Source organism: Camellia sinensis, chromosome 3 (assembly GCF_055761805.1).
Source record: "Camellia sinensis isolate YWXY chromosome 3, ASM5576180v1, whole genome shotgun sequence".
Lineage (NCBI taxonomy): Eukaryota > Viridiplantae > Streptophyta > Magnoliopsida > Ericales > Theaceae > Camellia > Camellia sinensis.
In genome coordinates, this window is record NC_138963.1 from 146,729,922 (window position 1) to 146,752,686 (window position 22,765).

The following is a 22,765-nucleotide window of genomic DNA, read 5'->3' on the forward strand; positions in this document are numbered from 1 at the left end:
TTTCACAAATAGAAAATGAGCAAATTTAGTTAAACAATTAACAATAACCCAAATAAAATCTATACCTTGGGAGGAGCGAGGCAGTCCAACAATAAAGTTCATCGTAATGTGCTCCCATTTCTATTCTGGTATTGGAAGCGGTTGAAGTAATCCAGGGGGTCGTTGATGTTCGACTTTAACTTGTTAGAAATGCAAACATTTAGCTACAAAATTAGCAACACATTTCTTCATTCCAGGCCACCAAAAATTTTGTTTCAAGTCATGGTACATCTTTGTATTTCCTGGATGTATAACAAATTTGGAATTATGAGCCTCAGTCAATATACGATTTCTCAATTCTGAACAATCCGGTGCACAAAGTGTACCCTGAAATTTCAACACATTATTTTCATATACAAATCCTGGCCTTGGTTTTGATTCAATTTCATCAACAATCTTTTTTAGGAATTCATCTTGTAATTGCTTATCTTTAACTTTCTCAAGTATAGTTGGTTGTGCAGAAATGACGGCTAGAACTCCATCCATTTATGTAAAACAACTTCAATTTCATCTATTTCCAACTCATACAACAATTCTTTCTGACTAGTAAGCAAAAATGCCAAATTTCCAATAGATTTTCTGCTCAAAGCATTTACAATTATATTTGCCCTTCCCGAATGATACAGAATCTGTAAATCATAATCTTTAATTAAGTCGAGCCATTTTCTTTGTCTCATGTTCAATTCTTTCTTAGTGAAGAAGTATTTTAGGTTTTTATGGTCCGTATACACTTCACAAGTTGCCCCATACAAGTAATGGCGCCAAATTTTTAAAACAAACACTACAACTGCAAGTTCTAGGTCATAGGTTAGATAATTCTTTTTGTGTGGGCGGAGCTGTCGAGAAGCATAGGCAGTTACTTTTCCGTTTTGCATTAGCACACATCCCAAACCTTTGTACGAAGCATCACTGTAGATTTGGAACCCATCAGTACCATTAAAATTGGTGCAGTCACCAATCTAGTCTTTAATTCTCAAAAAGCATACTCTCTTTGATTATTCCAATCAAATGGTGCATTTTTCTATGTCAATTGTGTCAGTGGCATTGTGAGTTTGGAGAAGTCTTTCACAAATCTTCTATAATAGCTAGCAAGCCCCAGAAAACTTCTAATTTTTGACACATTTGTTGGTTTTGGCCAATTCACAATGGCTTCGATTTTTTATGGATTAACTGATATGCCATCTTTATTGATTACATGTCCCAGAAAGGTCACACTGTCAAGACAGAATTCACATTTGGAGAATTTTGCAGACAAATTATTTTTTCTCAAAATCTGTAGCACAGTTCCCAAATGATTTTCGTGGTCTTCCTTGCTTTTGGAGTAAATCAAAATAACATCAATAAATACAACAACAAATTCATTCAAATATGGTTTAAACACCCTATTCATTAGGTACATGAAGGTGGAAGGCGCATTTGTTACTTTAAATGGCATTACGAGGAATTCATAATGTCCGTATCTAGTTCAAAAAGCAATTTTCTCTACATTTTTTGTTTTAACCTTCAACTGATGGTACTCGAATCTAAGATCTATCTTTGAAAACATGTGGGCTTCCTGGAGTTGGTCAAAAAAATCGTCTATTCAGGGCAGTGGATATTTGTTCTTAACAGTTACTTTGTTCAATTCTTGGCGATCAATACATAACCTTTTAACAAATAAAACTAGAGCACCCCAAGGTGAAGTGCTCAAACGAATAAACTTCTTATCTAACAATTCTTAAAGTTGAATTTTCAATTCTTTTAGTTCAGAGGTAAACATTCTGTATGGGGTTTTGGAAACAGGTTGTATTCCAGGTACTACATCAATGGTAAATTCAATTTCCCTATCAATCAAGTCACTAGGTAGTTCATTTGGAAACACATTGGGAAATTCATTGACTACAAAGATGTTCTTTACCTTAGTGCTATCTGTGGGCACAGTTAATATACAACACAAATAACCCCGGCACCCCTTTCTCAACAGTTTATTAGCTTTTATTGCAGAGATTAAATATTGAGGAGGAACTTCACCGTTCCCTACAAACACAGATTCAGATAACCCTGGTGGTCGGAACATAATTGATTTAGCAACACAATCGATGGTAGTGTGATATTTTGTCAACCAATTCATACCCAATATGCAGTCAAAATGATCTATATCCAATGGCAACAAATTAACACATAAAAGTGCTTTTCCAATTATAACATCACATGCCATAAGCACATACTATAGAACCCCAATATGGTGTAGATACCGATAACAAGTGGTTCATAGTTTCTAAGGGTCTAGTCAATTTCTAAGAAAAAGCATGCGATACAAATGAATGGGTAGATCTAGAGTCTATTAAGACATGTGCATTTTGAGCACAAATAGGAAGTATACTTGACACCACAAAGTTAGTGTTTTGGACGTCTCTGGGCACAAGTGCAAAAACTAGTATTAGTTCTTGGTGCAGGAGTGGATTCGGCTGAACTTGCCGCAAGACGGTTGACATTGTTAGCTATGAGTGGGCAATCTTTCATCATGTGGCTAATCTTGCCACACTGGAAGCAAGCTCCTATTGATCGGTAGCAAGGGCCCTTATGTTTCCTTCCATATTCTAGGCAAGTAGGTGTTGTACCACTACTTTGACTTGAACCATTGGAGGACCCTGTATTTTGCTTCTTTGAAAATGACCGGCCTTTTCTGGAATTAAATCCAAATCTCTTGCCTCTCTATTCAGTTGTTAAAGCTTTCGTTTGTTTCATTGCAGCTAAATTAGCTTTAGCCATTAAAGCTCTATCAAGCACATCCATATATTTGAGTAGTTTTAATACACTGACCCTATCAAACACTTCCAAAGTCAAGCCTCCTTCAAAAGCTTTTTTATAATCTGTGTCTATCATGTGTGGGGCAAACCCGGCTAATTTAGTAAATTTAGCTTCATATTTAGCCACAGACATGTTGCCTTGCTTTAATTGTTCAAACTCAGACACCTTTTGGTCTCGGAAACACTGTGGGAAGTATTTTTCATAGAAGATCTCTTTAAATTGATTCCAGGTTAAAGCCCCATTAGTGTCTTGGATAAGTATCCACTAAAGTCAGGCCTTGCCTTTCAGAGTGTAAGTTGCCAACAAAACTTTTTGAACTTCAGAACATGGAAAGACTTCAAATAGTTTTTCGGTCTCTAGTATCCATGTCTTGGCCTTTAACGGTTCAACACCAACCAAAAAAGTTGGTGGCTTCATCTTGTCAGATTTTTAAGTCAAATTGAAAATGTCATTGTTGACCAGCTCCACTTAGACCGGAGAGGGTGGAGGAGACAGAGGTTGTTGTCTTTGTTGTTGTAACATTGATTCAGTTAAAACCTCTAACATCCGTTCCATGCGGTTTATTCGGGCCTCAGAAAATTCAGTTGTACTGTCACTTCTTGGATTTTCCATTTGCTATAGGTAAACATAGCACTAATAAACACAAGCAAATAATTCTTTATAGTTCCTCAATGTTCATATTCAGTTCAGATATGTTCATGTCATTTCACTTTAGTTCAGATATGTCTAGATAATTCAATACATACTCACATATACAAATGTAATGTCCCTAATTCTTTTCTAGGACATCTTACAGCTCATACGGACTCGTTTATGCAATATAATACGTGCTCTGATACCACTCTGTCACGACCCAAACCCAGGGGCTTAGTGTCATAATTTGGCAGTAATCCTAGGATTACCAAAGGCCTCTGAACAAATTAAACAAAATGCATGAGCTAGCAAAAGCAAATACCAACAAATAATGTTCATAGAGCTGTGTAGACATACATGGGACAGAAAATTTAAAACTTAATTTATATATATGATGTCATCGAAATGTCAGTCTTACGTTACCACGTTTATAGATAGGCCAAAAGTCATGTTCAAACTTAAACAAAAAGGAAATCGAAAGTCTTAAACTTGCACACAAAACTTGAGCATTTCTTAGTTCGAGAACGTTCTCGGGAAGCACTGTGGTTGGCTGACCAAAACAAATCTCCAAGCAGCAGCTTAGGCCTGGTCACGCGCCTGATCACCTACATACATAAATAATACGGTGAGTTGGAGCCCAGTGAATAACAGTAGAGTAAAGGGTCTATGAATGATATCCAAACAGTTTCATAAATTAGAGTTCATATTAGAAACAAATTCAGATTCATATACTTGATCATAAGTCATAAGTAGTTATATGTGTGTCACGACCCAAACCCGGCCCTATGGGTTTAGCACCGTAACCGGCCAGTAATCCGAGATTACCAAAGGCCTGCTTAACAGTAGCACAGTAAAACAGAGTACAGGGCCTGGCGGAAGCCAAAACAGTAAAGAAACAATATCCAATGAGCTGTGACAGTCTGTATGCAAAAAGACTTTTCATACATATATACATGAACGGTACAGAATAGTATGCACAGTATATACAATTATTCAGACTAGGGACTCCATCCCTTACATAGCAGTACAGTAAACGTTCAGTCTATACAATCCATTCAGTTATTACAAAACAGCGCGACAGTACAGAAGGGGGAGTCCTAAAACACCCCTAAGCCTTAGCAAGATAGGCTTGGAACCTCGCAGTGAGGCACGGTAGTTGGCATGACAAAACTGGAGTAACCCTAACGCTCCTAGCCGCGGTCTGGTGCCTGTACACCTACATATATATACGAGCAGTGAGCTAAAGCCCAGTGAATACATAATGCGTAAAGAGGTTAAGAATGAATATCCTTACAGTAATGAAAATAGTTCATTAAATCAGTATTTCAATCGTTCAGTCAGTACAGTCATATGTGGTACACCCATTAGCATAACAGTACAGTAAACAGTAGGTCTTAAAAGACCGAACAGTAATGATGGCCATCAGTCAGTAACAGTAGTGGTTCCAACAAGGGAACCGACATAGATTTCTGTTACAGTAACAGTAAACAGTAGGTGCTAAGGATGCCACAATACAGTTCAGAATATAGGACATACATTCATTCAATTAACAGTAATCAGTTCAGAAAATAGTACAGTTCAGTTGTTCAGAAGATAATCATTTGTGAACATATCTTTACACAATCGTTACTCACAGAGTTTGGGCTACAGTATGCTAGAGCGTGTCTCCCCAGTCGCCAACCCTACACAGTTAACAGATTGAACACACTAAGTTACACAGCTGGGAAAGATAATAACTTAATCCCTAATTTGCCTCGGTGTGTTCTACATCTATATCCTCAATAAGATATCTTAAACTAGGCCTAAGAATGCCTAGGATGAGATGAGGATGCAAAGATGTGATCAGAAAACAGTTTCAGGAGTTTTCAGAAAAACAGAGTCCCGCTCGAGCTCAGGTTTCCCCGCTCGAGCGGTCATGCAACAAAGGTACACGCTCGAGCATCAGATATCCCGCTCGAGCGTACTGTAAAAGTACTGGATGGGTGAAATCTCCGCTCGACGAATGCTCGACGCCCGCTCGAGCTCGAGACAGATGACTCCGCTTGAGCGCCCAATCCTCCGCTCGAGCGGACTATAAAACAGTGCCGAGATACTGGATGCTCGGATTCCACGCTCGAGCGTCACTTAACCCGCTCAAGCGGGAGTGCAGAATCTGAAATTCCAGATTGCACCTCCAAGCTCAAACTCAAGCTCAAAAGCATAATTTTCAATCCTCTTGGGCTAATTTCTGGAAAAACACTTGTAAACACATGGAATAACATGATTCAAAACTCAATTTGAGAAATCAAAGCCCAAGGGTGTTTAATTCAAACCCAATTTCAAACCAATTTTATGAACATGGAGAACATGTAACCATGCATGAATTCAAATCAATTCAAAGCTTCAATTTGATGCTCTAAGGAGCCAATTGTTTCCAAAACATGATGAAATCATGGACTTAAACATAATTGTGGACAAGCATGTAACATTTTGCCATGAAAACAACTCAACATCTACAATACAACCATGCATGCAAGGATTGAGCTTCAATTCAACAACAATGAACCAAAACATGACTTAGTTCTACAATGAAGCATGAATCATGCAAGAACTAGCTCAATGGCAACAATAAGAAGATGAGTTTCCTACCTTAGTCTTGTATTCAAGATTTAGGAGCTCAAATTAACGATCAACCTTCAATTTCTTCAATTAGCAAGCAAAACTCAAGATGGAATCCAATTCTCTCACTCTCTCCCTCTCTTGGTCGGCTAAGGCTCAAGAAGAAAGGCTGAAGGAGTTATGTTATGATCAAGTGTAAGGCTCAAATGTGTGTGAGATAGTGGACCACTAGGGTTAGTTTGGTAATTAAGTCCACTTGCAATCCATCAATATTTAATCTAATTTAATCATACCTAATCAGTTTTCAAATAAATTTACCATAAAGTCACATTAATTATGAGGATCATAAAACACCAATCAATTCTCGGTTCGGCCGCCGATAAGGCCTTCAATTAGCAGTTGAAACATAAAACGTGAACAGATCAAATAAACAATCAAACAGATAGAATACAAATTAACATACGTACGCAGTCAATTCAGTTCCAGTTTTCAGTCAGTCAGTTCAGTACTTTAATCAGTTCAATTAGCAGTCATAATCAGTTCAGTTTAGCGGTAATCAATGTTTATCGGTAAGCAGTGGGGAGGGTTATTACAATATGGTACATCCATTAGCTATCATATTAACTTAGTCCTAAGATCCATATGTATAGTCGGTACCAATGACCCTAAAGGTCCATATCTTGTGCACAAGTAGCCATGGTATTGTTTTCTCCAAGCAAGGGCCATGTAAACATAGACCACGGTATTGTTTCCCTTGGGCAACGGCCATGTGAATATAGACCACGGTATTGTTTCCCCCGGGCAAGGACCATATAAACATAAGGCAAGGTATTGTTTTCTCCAGGCAAGGGCCATATAAACATAAGCCACGGTATTGTTTCCTCCAAGCAAGGGCCATATAAACATAAGCCACGGTATTGTTTTCCCCGGGCGAGAGCCATGTGAACATAAGCCACAGTATTATTTCCCCCAGGTGAAAGCCATGTGAACATAAGCTACGGTATTGTTTCCCCCGGGCGAGGGCCATGTGAACTAAGGATGCCACAATTACATTTCAGAAAATTGGACATTCACTTATTATTCATAAAATAGCATTTCATAAACCAAATCATATCATATCATTGTGAAAGTACTTATCATGAAATATAGCTTTACAGAGTTGTTACTCACAAATAGCTCCGATAGCAGAAGAGTTATAACAGTCGGATCAAACAGTCTATGGCACGTGACCTACATAAACACATAGCGGATACACATTAAAACACACGCTCAGAAAATACTTAACTTATTTATTTTCTCTCTTGGTGTGTTTCTAATCCTTATCCCCATTATTATGTCTTAATTAAGGCTTAAGAATGCCTATGATGCAATGAGAATGCGAAAATATAAGTTGAAACACTTATCCAAAATTCTGAAAATAAGGTCTTGGCTCGAGCGGTCTGCAAAACTCTGCAAAACTTCTAAGAGCTCTCATTTTACACTTGAGCGCAACTTCCTATGCTGCAGCTGAGTACCAAAAATAAGGGTGGTCGCTTGAGCGCAGGTTCGGTCGCTCGAGCCAATCCCCAAACTCGACAAAAGTATTAGGAGCTCGCATTCTTCGCTCGAGCGCAGACTCCACCGCTCGAGCGAAAAGTGAGAATTCTGGAATTTCCAAATTGCACTCCCAGTTTCAAAACTAAAATTCAAAGTATCAAAATACATCATTTGGGCCCAAAACTTGAGAAAACATGTCTGAACTGATATAACATCATGAATTGAAAATCATTTTGCAAAATCAAAGCCCAAAATCAAGTCAATTGTGCAAAACCAAACTTGAAATGTATTAGTATATAACATGCATGCGATGATTTAATTTCAAAGCTTCCAAAACATGCATAATTGAAGGAATACAAGTGAAACCAAGCTGGATTCTTCAAAGTATGCAAGTAAAGCTTCATGCATGTGTAAATGTTCGAAAATTGAACTCAAAATTTCATGAATTATGCATGCATGCATGAATTATCCCCAAATTCCTTAATCTAGGCTCAATTCTCATGTTTAACGACTTTAATCTCTTGAATTCTTACACTAATGTCTTGAATACAAAGCTTAAGGACATGATTCTTACCTAGAGTTCTCATTTCTTTAAGGTTTAGTGATAATCTTGAACAATTTTCCAAATCTCCTAGCAATTTCCTTCCAAACCTCAAGCTTTGATCTCAATCTCTTGGTCTCTTTCTCTTTCACGTTTTTGCTTTCAATGATGACAAAATGAGAGTGTTTTATAATATAGAAGCCTTATATAGGCTTGTTTTAGTGTTGGCTAATCAAGCTTGATTTAACTAATCAAATTGTCATGATTAATTCTAATTATTTGGTTCTGAATCAGATTTCAATTAAACTTACTATACATTTTCAAGAATTTCAAATAACACATAAACCAAGTCAATTTCGTGATCAAATGCTGATAAGCCTTCAATTCGCGTACTGAATCAGAAATACAGACATATATTCAAACTATGAAATATAAACACAATTCACACATTTAATGCATAATTAACACATAATTTCTCCTTAATTACTCATTAAGCATTCTTAATTAAGAATTATATGCTAATCACATGTCGGAGTTGTTACAGTTAGTCCCATTATTTTAATAAAAATCAAAATGGTGCACTACATTGATTTATTCTAAGATCATCAAATAATATTTTTAAATTTAAAATTCACGTGGACAATGTAAAATGAATGTGATTCATTAATAAATTTTATTTATTTATTTTTTTATGGGGTGTTTTGGGAAGATGGTTAAAAATTAATTTTTTGACATTTTTTTTTATGAGAAAGAAAGTAAGTTAAAAGTTGAGAAATGATTTTTAACCCACTTTCTAAAATACCCCAACGTAAGGTTGTAGTTTTTGCAATTTGAAATTCCTATTGAAGGTGTTATCATTTGGTAGTCCTGAAACATATATGATTTTGTCTAATGTAGTACTTTATGCCAATTATACAATATAAAATTTGACCAATGAATATGTCGATCAATTTTTATTAAGTAGTAAAACGACAAAAAAAAATATAAATAAGTAAATAAATAAAATAAAAAAAGAAGAAGTAATTAATTAATGTGTAATATCACAAAACTAGTAACACATGCTATTTGGAGAGTGACTCATAACATACAAGTTATAAAGATATCAAATTTCTTATCAATTAAATGATTAAATATTTATGTGAGATATTTGGTCATTTATTTAGTAAAAAATTTGAGGTCTATAACATTTTTCTAACCGAAAACTACAAAAGTTATAATGTTTGGGAACCTAGGTTCCGGATTTTTTTCTCATTTTTTTCACTAAAAGACAAACTTTTTACAAAACCAAAAAAAACTCATCTAAACAAAATATCACATCCAACCCCATAATCATTTCACTTTTTCTCTCACAAACATCACATCCAATCACATAAAAACCCAACTATCTTTCCAAACACCAAAAATTTTTTATCCAATAAAAACCTACAACTAAAAAAACCTATATAAAAACCCACTTCCCAAACACCATCAATTAGGGATGCATATGGTCCGTGCATATACCATAGAATTTCTCTATTAAAAAATATATTGAGACCTCATTTGGAAAGACTATGTTTTAGCAATAAATTACTACAAAAAGTTCATAAATTATTTCCACCTTTTTGTATGGATTTTTGTAAAAAATAAAAATTTACTAAAAAAACACTCATTTTCTAATATTGTGTTTAGTTCATTGATTTAGGTAAGAATTTAAAAAGGAAAAAGAAAATATAAGTAAAATGTGAATATTTTACATACCTTTCACACATTTTTTTTCTTTGTAAATTTTGATTCAAATTCATGAATTAAACACATTTTTAATAAATCTAACACTATTTTAACTAATAAATATCAAATTAGAGAACCACAACCAAAATCCATAAAATAATTTTCCCTCATTATAAAGTGCCCTTTTTTCTTTTTTTTTTTGGTTATCAAGACAAATTTACATATATCTCAACTATTTGTTTTTTTATATTCTAATTCTAAGTATTAAATCTTGAACAATTATGCAAGGAACCACCCATACAACCCTCAAACTTCCTTATAAAATTCCTTGCAATAGCAAGAAGACAAAAACAAATAACAGTAAGAAAAGCTGAGAACTGGGTTCAAACTTCAATCTTCATAAAAAAACGCATATAAAAATTGAAAAAATTAATATAAAAATTTTGTAAATAGCGTAACAGTTACAGAGATTTATTCTATTCATCATCAATGGGCGGGAATTAGACAATCCTAATTTGAAAAAAAAAACCCAATAGAGCGAGCTGAATTAAACAAAAAGTTAAATAAATAAAAAAATAAAAAAAAGCTGAAAAGTGGGTCTCATTCCTTTCACTTTCAAAGCTTCACATTCACCCCCATCACTTCTCTCCATCACATGCTCTGCAGCTCCTTTCAAAAATATGGAAATATAAATATGGCAATAAACAACTCCCCAAACTATTTGAGAGGAAAAAAAAATAAAAATTTCTCATACACATACTCATGCTTGTTGGTTGTTATCTGAAATTTTCCTGACATTCCACAGATCTTAGCAAGACTCGGGTTTTTTGTATGATTCTTTGGATGTGGTGTTGTGGAATCTGAACCCACAACCCATCTTTGTTTTCACATTTATTACTGGGTTGGGTTCCCATCTGATCTCTGGCTTGGTTTTGGTCTCCAGTCAAAGGTATATTGATTTGGGTTTGTTTCTATCTAACTGTTTCCCTTTTCTTTCCCTTTTTTTTTTAATTTTTATTTTAAAGGAGACATATGCATACATGTATCTATTATTTTATTTTTTGCACTATCTTGAATATTTTAAGATGGTTTTGGGCTGTTTGAGCTTTGATGGGTTGGTCATCTTTTGGATTTTTTTCTATTGGGTATTCAGTAATCTTCAGTTCAATGTGGTATATTTAGTGGCCAGCCACTGTTATATTGATTTTTGATTTTATCTTTGGGTATATTTTGGGATTTTGAAGATTTGATTTGTTTTCATCAGATGGGTAGTCCTCATTGTTGCGTTTCAAGTAATGGGTTTAGTGCTCTTTATTTGATTAGAACTAGCAAATCTCTGTCTTCAGTATATGTTCGTCTGGCTTAATTTGTTTTTTGTTTTTGTGTTTTTTTCCACTCAGTTTTATCACTGTTCATTTTGTAATTCATAGTTTTGTTGTTGATATTGGTTGGTTACAGGGGTGGATTTGAAGCAAAGCTGAGAAAATCACAAGCCAAGTAATCCTTGTTAAATTTCTAAGATTGTTGATGAGATATGTAATTTTCTTTTTTAATGATTTCTTAGGGTTTAAATAGATTGATTGCGGTTCTATTACCTAGAAAGAAGCATATTCTAGAACTAAAACTGGTTTGGATTTCCATTCTATATTTCTTTGATGTTTCTTTTAACTTCAGGAATGCTTTATGGTTGGTTTTTAGTGTTGCTTTTTGAAGAATGCTGTTATTTTGTGTAGATGAACACTCTGTAATGTGCTAGTGGGGTTTCGATTTTCACACGCTGACATGGAAAAAAGAAAATGGTTGTGGAAGAGGAAGTCTTCTGAGAAAAGCCCTGGTGAATCTGAAAGTTCTGGATCAATATCTTCTCATTCTGAGAGATACTCTGATGATCAGGTTAGAATACAATTGCCTGATGATCTGTTTTGGCCTTTAGAGTACTTCGACATGTTTAAATCTGGTGCCTTAACTTCCCAATGGCATGAATTGTCTCAAATGTGCCTTTCTAACATTTATGTTATATCTATTATTTGTGTAGTTACATTATCTTTATTCTTTAACCAAGTGGCATGAAAACTATTGAATTTCAAAGGGTTATGCAAAATTTTAGTTAATTTCCTTTTCAAAATTAACCAGGTTTAATTTAGTAATATACAATTGCCACTTTTCAGATGCACTTGGTAAGGAAAAAAAAAAAAGTAAATTGTTTTTGTTTCTTGTTCTGATCGTAAGCTGTTTTCATAGACATTATTGGAAGGAATTGAACTTTTGCTTTGCTATGTTCTTTAACTTTTTAATTTTCGTGAGCAACTAACATTGCGTGGACATAGAGGCTGAGAAATTGACTAATTGTCTCAAAGAATAGCTTGTCTCATTTCTGCAATAAAGAACTTGGTCTGATTAGATACTCGTGTTTGAGACTGCAAACCTCAAGGCATTTTGTTGTGCATTTGTTGTTAAGGAATTCAAGTAACCTTTTGTCTTAAATGTATTTCTTGCAAATGCAAGAGAATGATCCTGTAGATAACTAGCATATTCTTCTCCATCGTGTTCCAAAATTTTAATGGCTGCAATGGTGTAATTACAACATGAAAAACTTCTTGGTTCTTATTAATCAACCTTTAAAAGTTTCTGTTAAATAACAACTTATGGGTTAGGCATATGACTGCTTGTGAATAAAAGGAAACTCTTTACTCGTCACCAATATATGCTCAGATTGATTACTTGTATAAGTTCAAATTCTGGCAACCGAATTGTATTTTTATTACTTATCCCAAAAAAATTATGGAAGACTCGTCATTTTCATATTTATTTATTTGGTCTTGATTTTTCCCCTCTTTTAAAACCATTGATGTTGGTTTAGATTTGGACATATGATATGCCCGAGCATAGTGGGGTTGATAGAAATAGGTTCAATTGCCATACTCAACATATCATATGTGCACCAATTTGCCATACTCAAAATAAAAGGGACAAATTATTTGGAATAATGTAACCTTATAGCATGTTTTGGTTGGAAGATTTGGGAAGGGATTTGGAAAGGGAAAGAGAAAAGGTAGGTGAAATTAGGTGAAAAGTAGGTATATTTTATTCACATTTCACTTAACTTTTTTCGTTTCCCTTTCCAAATTTATTCCCAAATTCCTTTTCGAATCTCCTAACCAAACACAGCGTTAACATTGCTTTTGATACCATTTCCTAATAATAGGGTTATCTTTTCTTGGGAATGCTGAGGCATTTCTAACACATATATTTAGAAGAACATTGTTCATTGTTGATATTTATTGAGGCATTTTTGAACACTGTTCCTTGGATTGCTTGTGTGTCCACGGGACAAATTCTAGTGTGTGTCCACGGGACAAATTCTAGTGCGTAACACACATACTTAGTGCCCGTTTGGCAACTTGGCCTTCTGAGTGACTTTTTGGCTTTTTTGTGAGGTGAAAAAAGTTTTGGAATGTTTTTTTAGTTGATTAGATAGTTGTGAAGGAAAAATTGATTGATTGATGTGTATGATGTGACATTTTGGCTTTTTTAGCCAAAAAACCACAAACCAAACGTGGCCATAGTGATGCAAGAAATCTCTCTTCTAAGGTTGTAGGATAAACTTTCTGTGAAGTATTTCTCATGACTATGAGTCGTCGTTATCTTGAATTATGAATAACAAAGACACTAAGACTTGAATGTTCAAAATGCTTGCTGATTCTAGTCCTGAATTTCTCTCCCATAGTGATGGTCATATATAGATGAGGCACATTAACTGATATGTCAGCAGATAAGAAGGGTTCTCCATACCCAATGTTGATTTGGCAACATCTTATGCCTTAAATCAGAAGCATTGATTACCCTCCTTTTCTTTGCTTATCGTGCCTCAATATCACCATCATACTTTTCTCTTCCTTGAAAGCCTTGGATTGCATCCCATAATATGTTTTAATTTGTATATGTCCTCTAATATCTTCTGTGGGAGAAATGTAGTCTAGAAGTTGCTGCTGCCTGTTGGTCCTCTTTCATCCATCTTTGGGTTGGGAGGAAACCATCAAAATTAGGTACAAAACTACATTTCTTTTGTGCTTCATTTATACATGTTCTCAACCTTGGTTGAGGGGTTAGTAGTCTCGTATCATTCTATTTTTAAGTCTTCAAAAACAAGAATGACAGTTGATGGTACTGCCAAAGTTGACTGTGCAATCAAATCTGTAGGTAATGGTTGTATTTTAATTAGTGAAATGTCCTATCATGCCAATCCATTGTAGGTAATGGTTGTATTTTAATTAGTGAAAAATCCTATCATGCCAATCCATTTTGGTTATACATTGTTTGTCACTGAACATTTGTTCCTGATGTCTTTTTTTTCAATCTGTGTCTTGATTTCTAAACAAAATATTATATATATACCTTAAAATACCTCATTTACTACATGCAGTGATTGATTGACTCCATTCTGTACTCACTGAGGAAACAACTTTCCAATATATATATATATATATATTTTAAACAAAAAAGATTATGTTTATGTTAAAATGCATGCTTGCTGAGAATATTTTTATCATCATAACCTCAGTTAATTGGCATTATGAGACACAAAGTGATGGGGAAGTAAAGAGGAGGCACCATAGTGTAACCACTCATTGATCTAACACCATAAAAATGTGATCAGAGAGAAATGAGGTGTGGTGGAACCTGGTGTTCTTCTGTTACTTCTGCATTTTAGTCTTTATACTATTGCTTTGCATTTGGTTTGATAACAAGCTTGTTTATTCTTGTTCATTTTGTGAATGAGTGAGGATTAAGCTTACTTCTGACCTTGTTTATTAAATGAGCCAAGCTTGAACACAACCTAGTTCAGCTCGCCATATTTGTGAGCATTTATGTATATGTATGTGTGTGTCTATCTGAAACATAAAATGAGAAACACGCTGTATAGTACATGAGCTTGAATGCATCTAATTTTGAAAATTTTCTGCCTCTTTGTGACCTGGATTCTTTCCGATATTTGAGTTTTGACTTTCATATTTTGGTTGTTGTTCTCAATTGATTCGAGTGTGAGCAAGAATCAAAATTGTTTTTCAACGTGTTGTTTCAGTTGGGTTAGAAATGGAAATATTTTGGAAACAATCAGGAAATTTGAGGGAAACGATAAATTTGTTTTGGGACATGTTTGAAAACAAAACTAAAACCTATATGTACACTAATAATTAAATAATTAATATTTATGCCCGGATGCAAGTTATCTTGGTATCTTCAATGCAAGTTCTATTTAAATGTTCTCTTTCAAAGGTTGCAAATTAAATTAGTTGTTCATGAACAGCTTGGGATTAACATGGCAATATAAGTGGCTCGTTCATGTTCTCGTTTTGATAAACTAGACAAGCCCATGCTCAATTTTTAAGCTCATCTAGTAACACATTACGTAAAGCTTGACTCTGCTTGGATCATTTGCAGCCCTAGGGACTAGCTTTACCTAGAGTGTGATGATCAATATTTTGTGTTTCTTTGTATGACTCTCTCTCTTGTTGGAATAGGAAGCATTAAAGGCATCGCCAAATCATAACACTCAATCACCAGAATTCATATCAAAAGCTGCTGTCAGTAAGGAAGAAATTATCGATAGTGTTAAGATCTTGACAGAGAAGTTATCAGCTGCTCTTGTGAATGTTAGTGCAAAAGAGGACTTGGTTAAGCAGCATTCCAAAGTTGCTGAAGAAGCTGTAGCAGGTATATTTGTCACTCAAAAATTGTGATAGAATTACTTGTTGGAGGATAGAGCAGATGTGAAGCTGGAATATTTGCCACTAAAATGTTTGTTCAATAAGACTTTAAATTCATTGTTGCTTTGTTGTTCCTTTCTTGTATTAGATTAGATTTTTTTTTAATTACTTCTTCCCCCCTTTTGTAACCCTTTATAATTCACAAATGCTAGGCTGGGAAAAGGCTGAAAATGAGGTGGCAGTTTTAAAACAAGAACTTGAGGCAGCAATTCAACAAAACTTGGCACTTGAAGATCGTGTGAGCCATCTTGATGGAGCTCTCAAGGAATGTGTAAGGCAGCTGAGACAAGGAAGAGAGGAGCAAGAACAAAAGATTGAAGAAGCTTTGTTGGAGAAAACCTGTGAATTTGAATCCACCAAAGTAGAGCTTGAAGGCCAGCTTCTCCAATTCCAGGCCCAAGCAGTGGCAGCCAAATCTGAATCTCTCATTTCTGTCGATCCTGATCTTCATATCAAGCTTGAGTCTTTGGAGAAAGAGAACGCAGCTCTCAAGCTCAAGCTTCTTTCTCAATCTGAGGAGTTGGAAATCAGTACTATTGAGAGAGACTTGAGTGCCCAAGCAGCGGAAACTGCTAGCAAGCAGCATTTAGAGAGCATTAAGAAAGTAACCAAGCTTGAGGCTGAGTGCAGAAGACTTCAAGCAGTGACTCGTAAATCCTCTTCGGCTAATGATCAGAAATCTCTTGCTGCTTCCTCAATTTATGTAGAGTCTCTAACCGATAGTCAATCAGATACTGGGGAGCGGCTAAATGCGTTGCAGAATGTGTGTGAACCAAGCTGCACAGACTCATGGGCATTGGCTCTAATTACTGAGCTTGATCAATTCAAGAACGAAAAAACTCTCAGAAAAAGTATTACAGGGTCTTCCCTTGAGATTGATATCATGGATGATTTTCTTGAAATGGAGCGACTTGCTGCACTGCCTGAGACAGAGACTAGGACCCAATGCCTTGAATCAGTAGTTGATGCCAACCAATTGAGTCATGGTGAAAATCCACTCAAAGCTGAATTTGAAGCAATGAAGCATCGGGTGGCTGGATTGGAAGAAAAATTGGAGAAGATAGAGGCAGAGAAAGATGAACTTGAGAAAGCTCTAACTGCAAGCCAAGATTCTGTTGAGGCATCTCAGTCTCAGCTGAAGGAGGTGGAAATGAGGTTGGAGGAGCTGCAGAAGGAACTAACTGCAGTAAATGAATTGAAGGAACTGCTTGAGTCTCAACTGATCGGTATAGAAGTGGAGGCACGGACCATGAGTGCAAAGGTTGGTTCGCTAAATGAAGAGGTTGAAAAGGAGCGGAATTTGTCAGCAGAAATGGCTGTCAAGTGTCGAGAATTAGAGGATGAACTAACAAGAAAATCTCAAGAAATTGAACTTCAACAAACTGCTATTTCAAATGGCAAACCTAAAATAAAGCAGGTCAGTTGTCTCTGAATTAATTTTCTGAGTAAATTCATTTTATCTCTCAAACTATCTCTCAAAAATCAATCAAATCCGTCCTTTTAATTGTTTCAATTTTACACCTAGATTATTCTGATTTGGTTCACTGTGACTCCCTGCTGTCACGTCTATATTCAAATGGGATTTTCATTTTACCCCCCAAACTACCCCTCTTGTTCAGGGGTTTAATGGATTTTTGAGGAATAGTTTAGGAGCTAAAATGAAGGGATTCCGTCTGATTATAGACAGTGGGTGATGATAAGACAATTAAAAGGACAAGAGTCTAATTGATTTTTGAGGGATATTTTGGCAGGTAAAATGACATTTGCTCTTATTTTCTTGCAATACACATTTATAATTGTCTTTGTAAATTTTAATCAGGTAGAAAATAGATGGACAAGACCTATTATCTGTTCTTCATATTGGTAGTAAAATCTTGTCCATTGCAGGAGGACTTGGATGTGGCGGCTGGGAAACTTGCAGAGTGCCAAAAGACAATAGCATCCCTGGGGAGGCAGCTTGAATCCCTTGCAACACTGGAAGACTTCCTTATCGATACTGCAAACCTACCGGGGTTTTCTAGAGGAGGATTGATGATTCCTAGAGCTGGTGAACTATGGAAGTTGCATGGTAATGAGACATTTATGCCCAAGAGTGACTCAGATCTTTTGAAAATGCCTGTAGAGAACTCCGATCCTTCAGTGAATGGTAATGATAAGAAATCACCTGCTTCTTCATCGTCATCAACATCAACTTCATCATCAGCGTCGTTAAGCCAGGTCACCTCTGCTAAGAGCCGAAATGGTTTTGGAAAGTTGTTCTCTAGAAGTAAGAGTGGCATTCAACTTGAAAACCAGCAAGCATGAACGATAGGTTTTCACAGGGGGAAACAAAAAAAAGAAAAAAGAAAAAGAATTTGGCATTGTATACCATGAGATCTTTGTGTTTTTATTGATTATGAGTTAGGGAATTTGCTAATTAAATTCTTTTTGATTGGCAATTAATATGGTTTGGATGTGGTGTCTAAATTTTGAAACCTCAAAGGGGGTTTTGAATGTGCTGTGGTTGTGTTTGGTTTGAATTGTGTTATTAAAATGCTTTAGGTTTTGTTTCTTCAGAGTTGTGGGTGGAATTTCAGTTTTTTCTATTGAATCAACTAGTCATCATCATGATTTTAGCTCAGCTGGAAATCCAAGTTAGCAATTACAAAATTAAAGATTATTATCATTGCATCAATTTTTTCATCAAACTTAAATCTTAATTACTTGTGGTCATTATTTGTTGGATAAAAATTACACTTACTTTTCCTGAGGTTTATGACAATTCTGGGATTTCTCTTATAATTTTAATAATTACAAAAGCATTCTTTACTTTTAAAATTATTATTAAGATTCTCTTACAATTAATCTTTTGTTAGTTTATTTAACAGAATAGTTAATGTCAAGCTGATATTATGTATTATGAGTCAAAAATTTTAATATTGTCTTTATACATTCAAATTGTAAATTTCACTCACCATTCTCTAAGTTTGAACAAAAAAATTAATAAAGAACCATGTATTATTTTAGTAATGTTGAACAAAATTATTAAATTCTATACAATATTAAAAAAATTCTAAATTGTTAAGATATTATAAAAATATTTAAACATTGATAAAATACTTAAAAAGAAACCATATCTCCAAAATTAATGTTATTATAGATAATACCTTAATAATTTCACATAAGATTTACTTCACACTACCTAAATAACGTAAAATTTATCATTTGAACTAAAATATTTATTGTTTGAACTTTTTTTTTTTAAAAGAAAGTTAAAATAAATTAACTTATTTATTTTTTCGGGTACTTGGTTGAGAAATCCAATTTCAAATTTTCTTGGTTTAAAGGTCCAGACGTTGATTTTCTTTACCCATAAGGACAAGTATAGGGTAATTCTATTTTCACACACTAATTCTACTCAGTTCACACACTTAATGAAAATTTTTATTAATATAATTTTGTCCCAAAATTAAAATACCATAATACCTTCATTTTCTTCTACTCAAACCCTATTTCTAAAATACCATAAAATTAGACTCTGTTTGATATAATTTTAGAATATGTTTTCAAAAATAAATTAAAAAAAAAAACCTCTTATTTCAATATGGTTTCATCTTTTTAGGGGCAAAAATATTAAAAAATACATTTTTGGTGTTTATTTTTTATCAAATTAATTTATATTTTTCTCATAAAAATTTCAAAAAATTGATTCAAAAATTAAAACCAAACATAGATTTAGGGTTTTAAAATTGAAAATGAGAGTAATATTGGAATATAGAGATGTGTACGGAAAAATGTTCATTAAGTGTATATATTGAGAATAATTAGTATATGGAAATAGAATTATCCACAAGTATATGTTAAATGACCAACATACCCTCTCTATATAAAGCCATAGACAACACTGTCCAAACCCTAAACACACACTCTCTCTCTCCCGGCGACGCCGACGCCGACTCCGACTCCGTCGCCTCAGTCACTGCCGCCGCCACCACCTCCACTGCGACACTTTCACCGCCGCCGCAACCACTATCTTCCTCCTGCCAACCTACCACCACGGATCTAATTCGTCGGGAACGAAGTCCTTGGAGCTTGAGCGAGATCCCACGAACTAGATCCTTCTGTGTCATCGTCGGAGTCGCCGCCGGTGCGGATTTGTTAGGTGTGGTTCGGCATCTGAATGAAGGGGCTATCTCGATCGTCGCTCAGATCTGCCAAATCTGATCGATTTCTAGACGATCGGGGGTGTATATACATTCTCTGTGTGTGTGTGTGTGTATTTTCGCGTTCAGCTCTCCTCACCTTTGTCTTCCATGGATACTGCAACAGTTATCTCATGAGAACGAAGACCAAGAGAAGAACAGGAAGAAGACCAGACCTTCGATTTGTATATACAAGTTGTCTCTTCAATGATTTGTGTATACAGTCTCTCTCTCTCTCTCTCTCTCTCTCTTCTCTTCATCTTCTTCATCTCAGATTTGCCGCCGCCGATCTGCCGTTGTGGTGGTGATGATGGGGTTGGGAAATGAAGAAATCTCTCAGATCAATAACATATATCTAAGTTGTTTGTTGGCCTTCACATGATGTGGATGATAATATGATTTTTTCTTTTTTTTCTCTTTGTTTGTTGTTGCTGTGATGATGATGATGATGTAGATGAAGAAACACATCGCAACAAATTGAAAAAAAAATTGACAAATATGTGAAATAGGGTTAAACAGATAAGGAAAAAATTGTAACAGACAAACAAAAAAACATTTGAACAGATAACAAATAATTTAACAGATAGTTGAAATGATTAAAAAATTAAACAGATAAACCTTGAACAAATAGGAAAAAAATTTGAACAAATAAGAAAAAATTTGAATAGATAAGAAATTTTTTGAACAGATAAAAAGTGAAGAGTGATAAAATTATAAATAAAATGTCATTCAAAACCAATAAAAGGATTTCTTATCAAACTATTTTAGAAAATGTGGATCTATTACCAACAAAAAATATTCACTTAATCTATTGTCTTAGATATTCTCTAAATTGGATTTATCACCAATTTTCTCTATTTTTTAATTTTTTTATACAAAATGAACTCCTTGGATCAATGGAGCAATCTTTGAATGTTGCATAAATTTGTAATTGGACTATGTTTTACTCTATAATTTAGATATATTTTCAATGTTTTATATTTTGTTCTATAACGTGAGACAATTAAGCCTTTCTTATCTGGTTCATCAATATATAAATCTATAATAATTAAAAAAAAAAAAATAGAGATTAACGTATTATAGCCCTGTTTGGTAGGGTTTATTTTCAGCTTATTTCAACTTTTAGCTTAATTTAAGCTATTTTGATATGTTTGGTTCAGTTTAACAATATAGCTTATAGCTTTTTGTAAGTCAAAAATCAACTTATTCTTTGAGTGGGGGAGGAGAAACTTAATTTATAAGTCAAAAATCAGCTTACGTTCATAGTTATAGGTTATAAACTGTTAAGTTATAAACTATAATCACTTTTCCACAGCCCTACCAAACGGGGCCTATATCTTATGTGTTATTAAACTCCAACTTAGATTAATAAATATATTTAAACAATAAATAGAAATTCAATCTGTTGTAAAAAGAAAATCATGCTCTTTCTTCCATTTTTCCATTATTTTTTCTCTTTCATCAGTACTAGCTAGCATCATCTAATACCACAGCAATTTACAAAACATATTTCTTTTGTTTTGTAAACATATTTGTGTGTTAATTTTTTTTTTTAAGAAAAATAAACTTAATAACATTTCATATTTATAATAATAAAAAAAATGACTTATAAAAATCAACAAATGCTACCTCATAAATATATATGAAAAAAGATTATCATTATTATCTTATCACAATCTTGTGTTATTCGTCAGTTTTAATTTTTATCTTTAAATCTTTTAATTTCTAATCGATGGATATTAAAAAAAATAGGTCATTATTTCTCACTTTATCAACAAAATTTTTAAAAATAAAAATAAAAGTGAAAAAATATCTAATCACATTATAATAAAAATAAATTAAAATTAATTGATAGGGATTGAAAGATAAAGAAATTATTTGAGAATAATAAACTATTTAAACAATTTGTCATATCTTACATCTAATTAAAATGCAATTTTACTTGAAGAAAGAAATTGTTTAAAAATAATAAAATATTCAAATAATTTGTTATTTATTACATCTAAAATCGATATCTCCATCTTTGTTCCTCTCATTTAAATTATTTTTATTAAATTAAATCTTAAAATTAATTCAAATAAGAAACATGAATATTTTTTCTTACTTTCATTAATGGTTGATTTTTTTTTTTTAACTTATAAAAGTTCAAAAACTTATAGTGGAAAAAAAGATATAAGTCAAGGAATTACAAAAAAAAAAAATAAAAAATGTAAGAAATAAAATGATAATTTAATAAATAGGTAAATTACACTTAGTTAAGGTTATGAATAGTACTTAAAGGCTATTATGCTCATTTGCACAACCAGGTTAACACGGCTTGAGCTAAATTAACGGGAGGAGGGAATCTTGATAATGTCAGAAAACTATTTATTTGTTTTGTTTTTGTTTTCTTAAGATTTACCTGATTTCAAATTCTTATGTTTGTATGATACATTTGTGGGGGAAAAGGGAAAGAAAACTGAAAAAATAAGGAGAAATGAAGATAATACTGCCATAGTGTTGATTAGCGTTTGACTAGAGCTCAACAAGCTTAACAATGTGTTTAAGCTTATTTATATCACAAATAGATTATAAATGAGTTTTTCCCAAGCTAATCATAAATGAATTTTTCTTTATGTTATATCATTACCTAGAATTTGTAATTGATGGAAAGGGAATAAGGGGAAAAAAGTTGTATATTGAGAAGGTTTCCGCAAGGCAGAAGCATACATGTATTTCTATCATAATATGGGATGCAATTGCACATGGGGTGGTGGCGCAGTTGGCTAGCGCGTAGGTCTCATAGCTTCTGAGTTATCCTGAGGTCGAGAGTTCGAGCCTCTCTCACCCCATTCTTTTTGGTTTCTTTATTTATTTATTTATTTATATCAAGGATTTCTACTACATTTACATATGAAATTTATCAACAAAAATAAAAGAAAGAATTTAGCTTCTTTCGTGCAAACCATTTGTCTCAAAGCATCATGTATCTT

The 22,765-nt window shown here is 33.9% G+C and overlaps 1 protein-coding gene and 1 non-coding gene across 4 annotated transcripts; both read left to right on the forward strand.

Annotated features, from left to right (window-relative positions):
• The first annotated feature begins 10,409 nt into the window (after positions 1-10,409).
• Positions 10,410-17,965, forward strand: LOC114267898 (filament-like plant protein). Of its 3 annotated transcripts, none has more exons than XM_028208982.2 (6): positions 10,410-10,793; positions 11,303-11,341; positions 11,578-11,737; positions 15,367-15,559; positions 15,765-17,029; positions 17,500-17,965. In XM_028208982.2, exons 3-6 carry the CDS (start codon positions 11,627-11,629, stop codon positions 17,914-17,916), a joined length of 1,986 nt encoding a protein of 661 aa, XP_028064783.2. In that variant the 5' UTR covers positions 10,410-10,793; positions 11,303-11,341; positions 11,578-11,626; the 3' UTR covers positions 17,917-17,965. The 3 variants fall into 3 exon arrangements, with proteins under 3 accessions (XP_028064783.2, XP_028064784.2, XP_082777243.1); XM_082921117.1 differs by having other exon boundaries at positions 10,565-10,793; positions 11,303-11,380; XM_028208983.2 differs by lacking the exon at positions 11,303-11,341 and having other exon boundaries at positions 10,462-10,793.
• Positions 17,966-22,539: 4,574 nt separating this feature from the next.
• Positions 22,540-22,624, forward strand: TRNAM-CAU (transfer RNA methionine (anticodon CAU)). The gene is given in 2 exon segments: positions 22,540-22,577; positions 22,589-22,624. It is a non-coding gene; the product is annotated as a tRNA-Met (tRNA).
• Positions 22,625-22,765: the final 141 nt, after the last annotated feature.

Coding starts and splice junctions, on each gene's coding strand:
- LOC114267898 (XM_028208982.2), top strand. CDS start 11,627: ATGGAAAAAAGAAAATGGTTGTGGAAGAGGAAGTCTTCTGAGAAAAGC. Junction 11,738..15,366: donor AGAGATACTCTGATGATCAG/GTTAGAATACAA, acceptor TTGTTGGAATAG/GAAGCATTAAAGGCATCGCC. Junction 17,030..17,499: donor GCAAACCTAAAATAAAGCAG/GTCAGTTGTCTC, acceptor TGTCCATTGCAG/GAGGACTTGGATGTGGCGGC.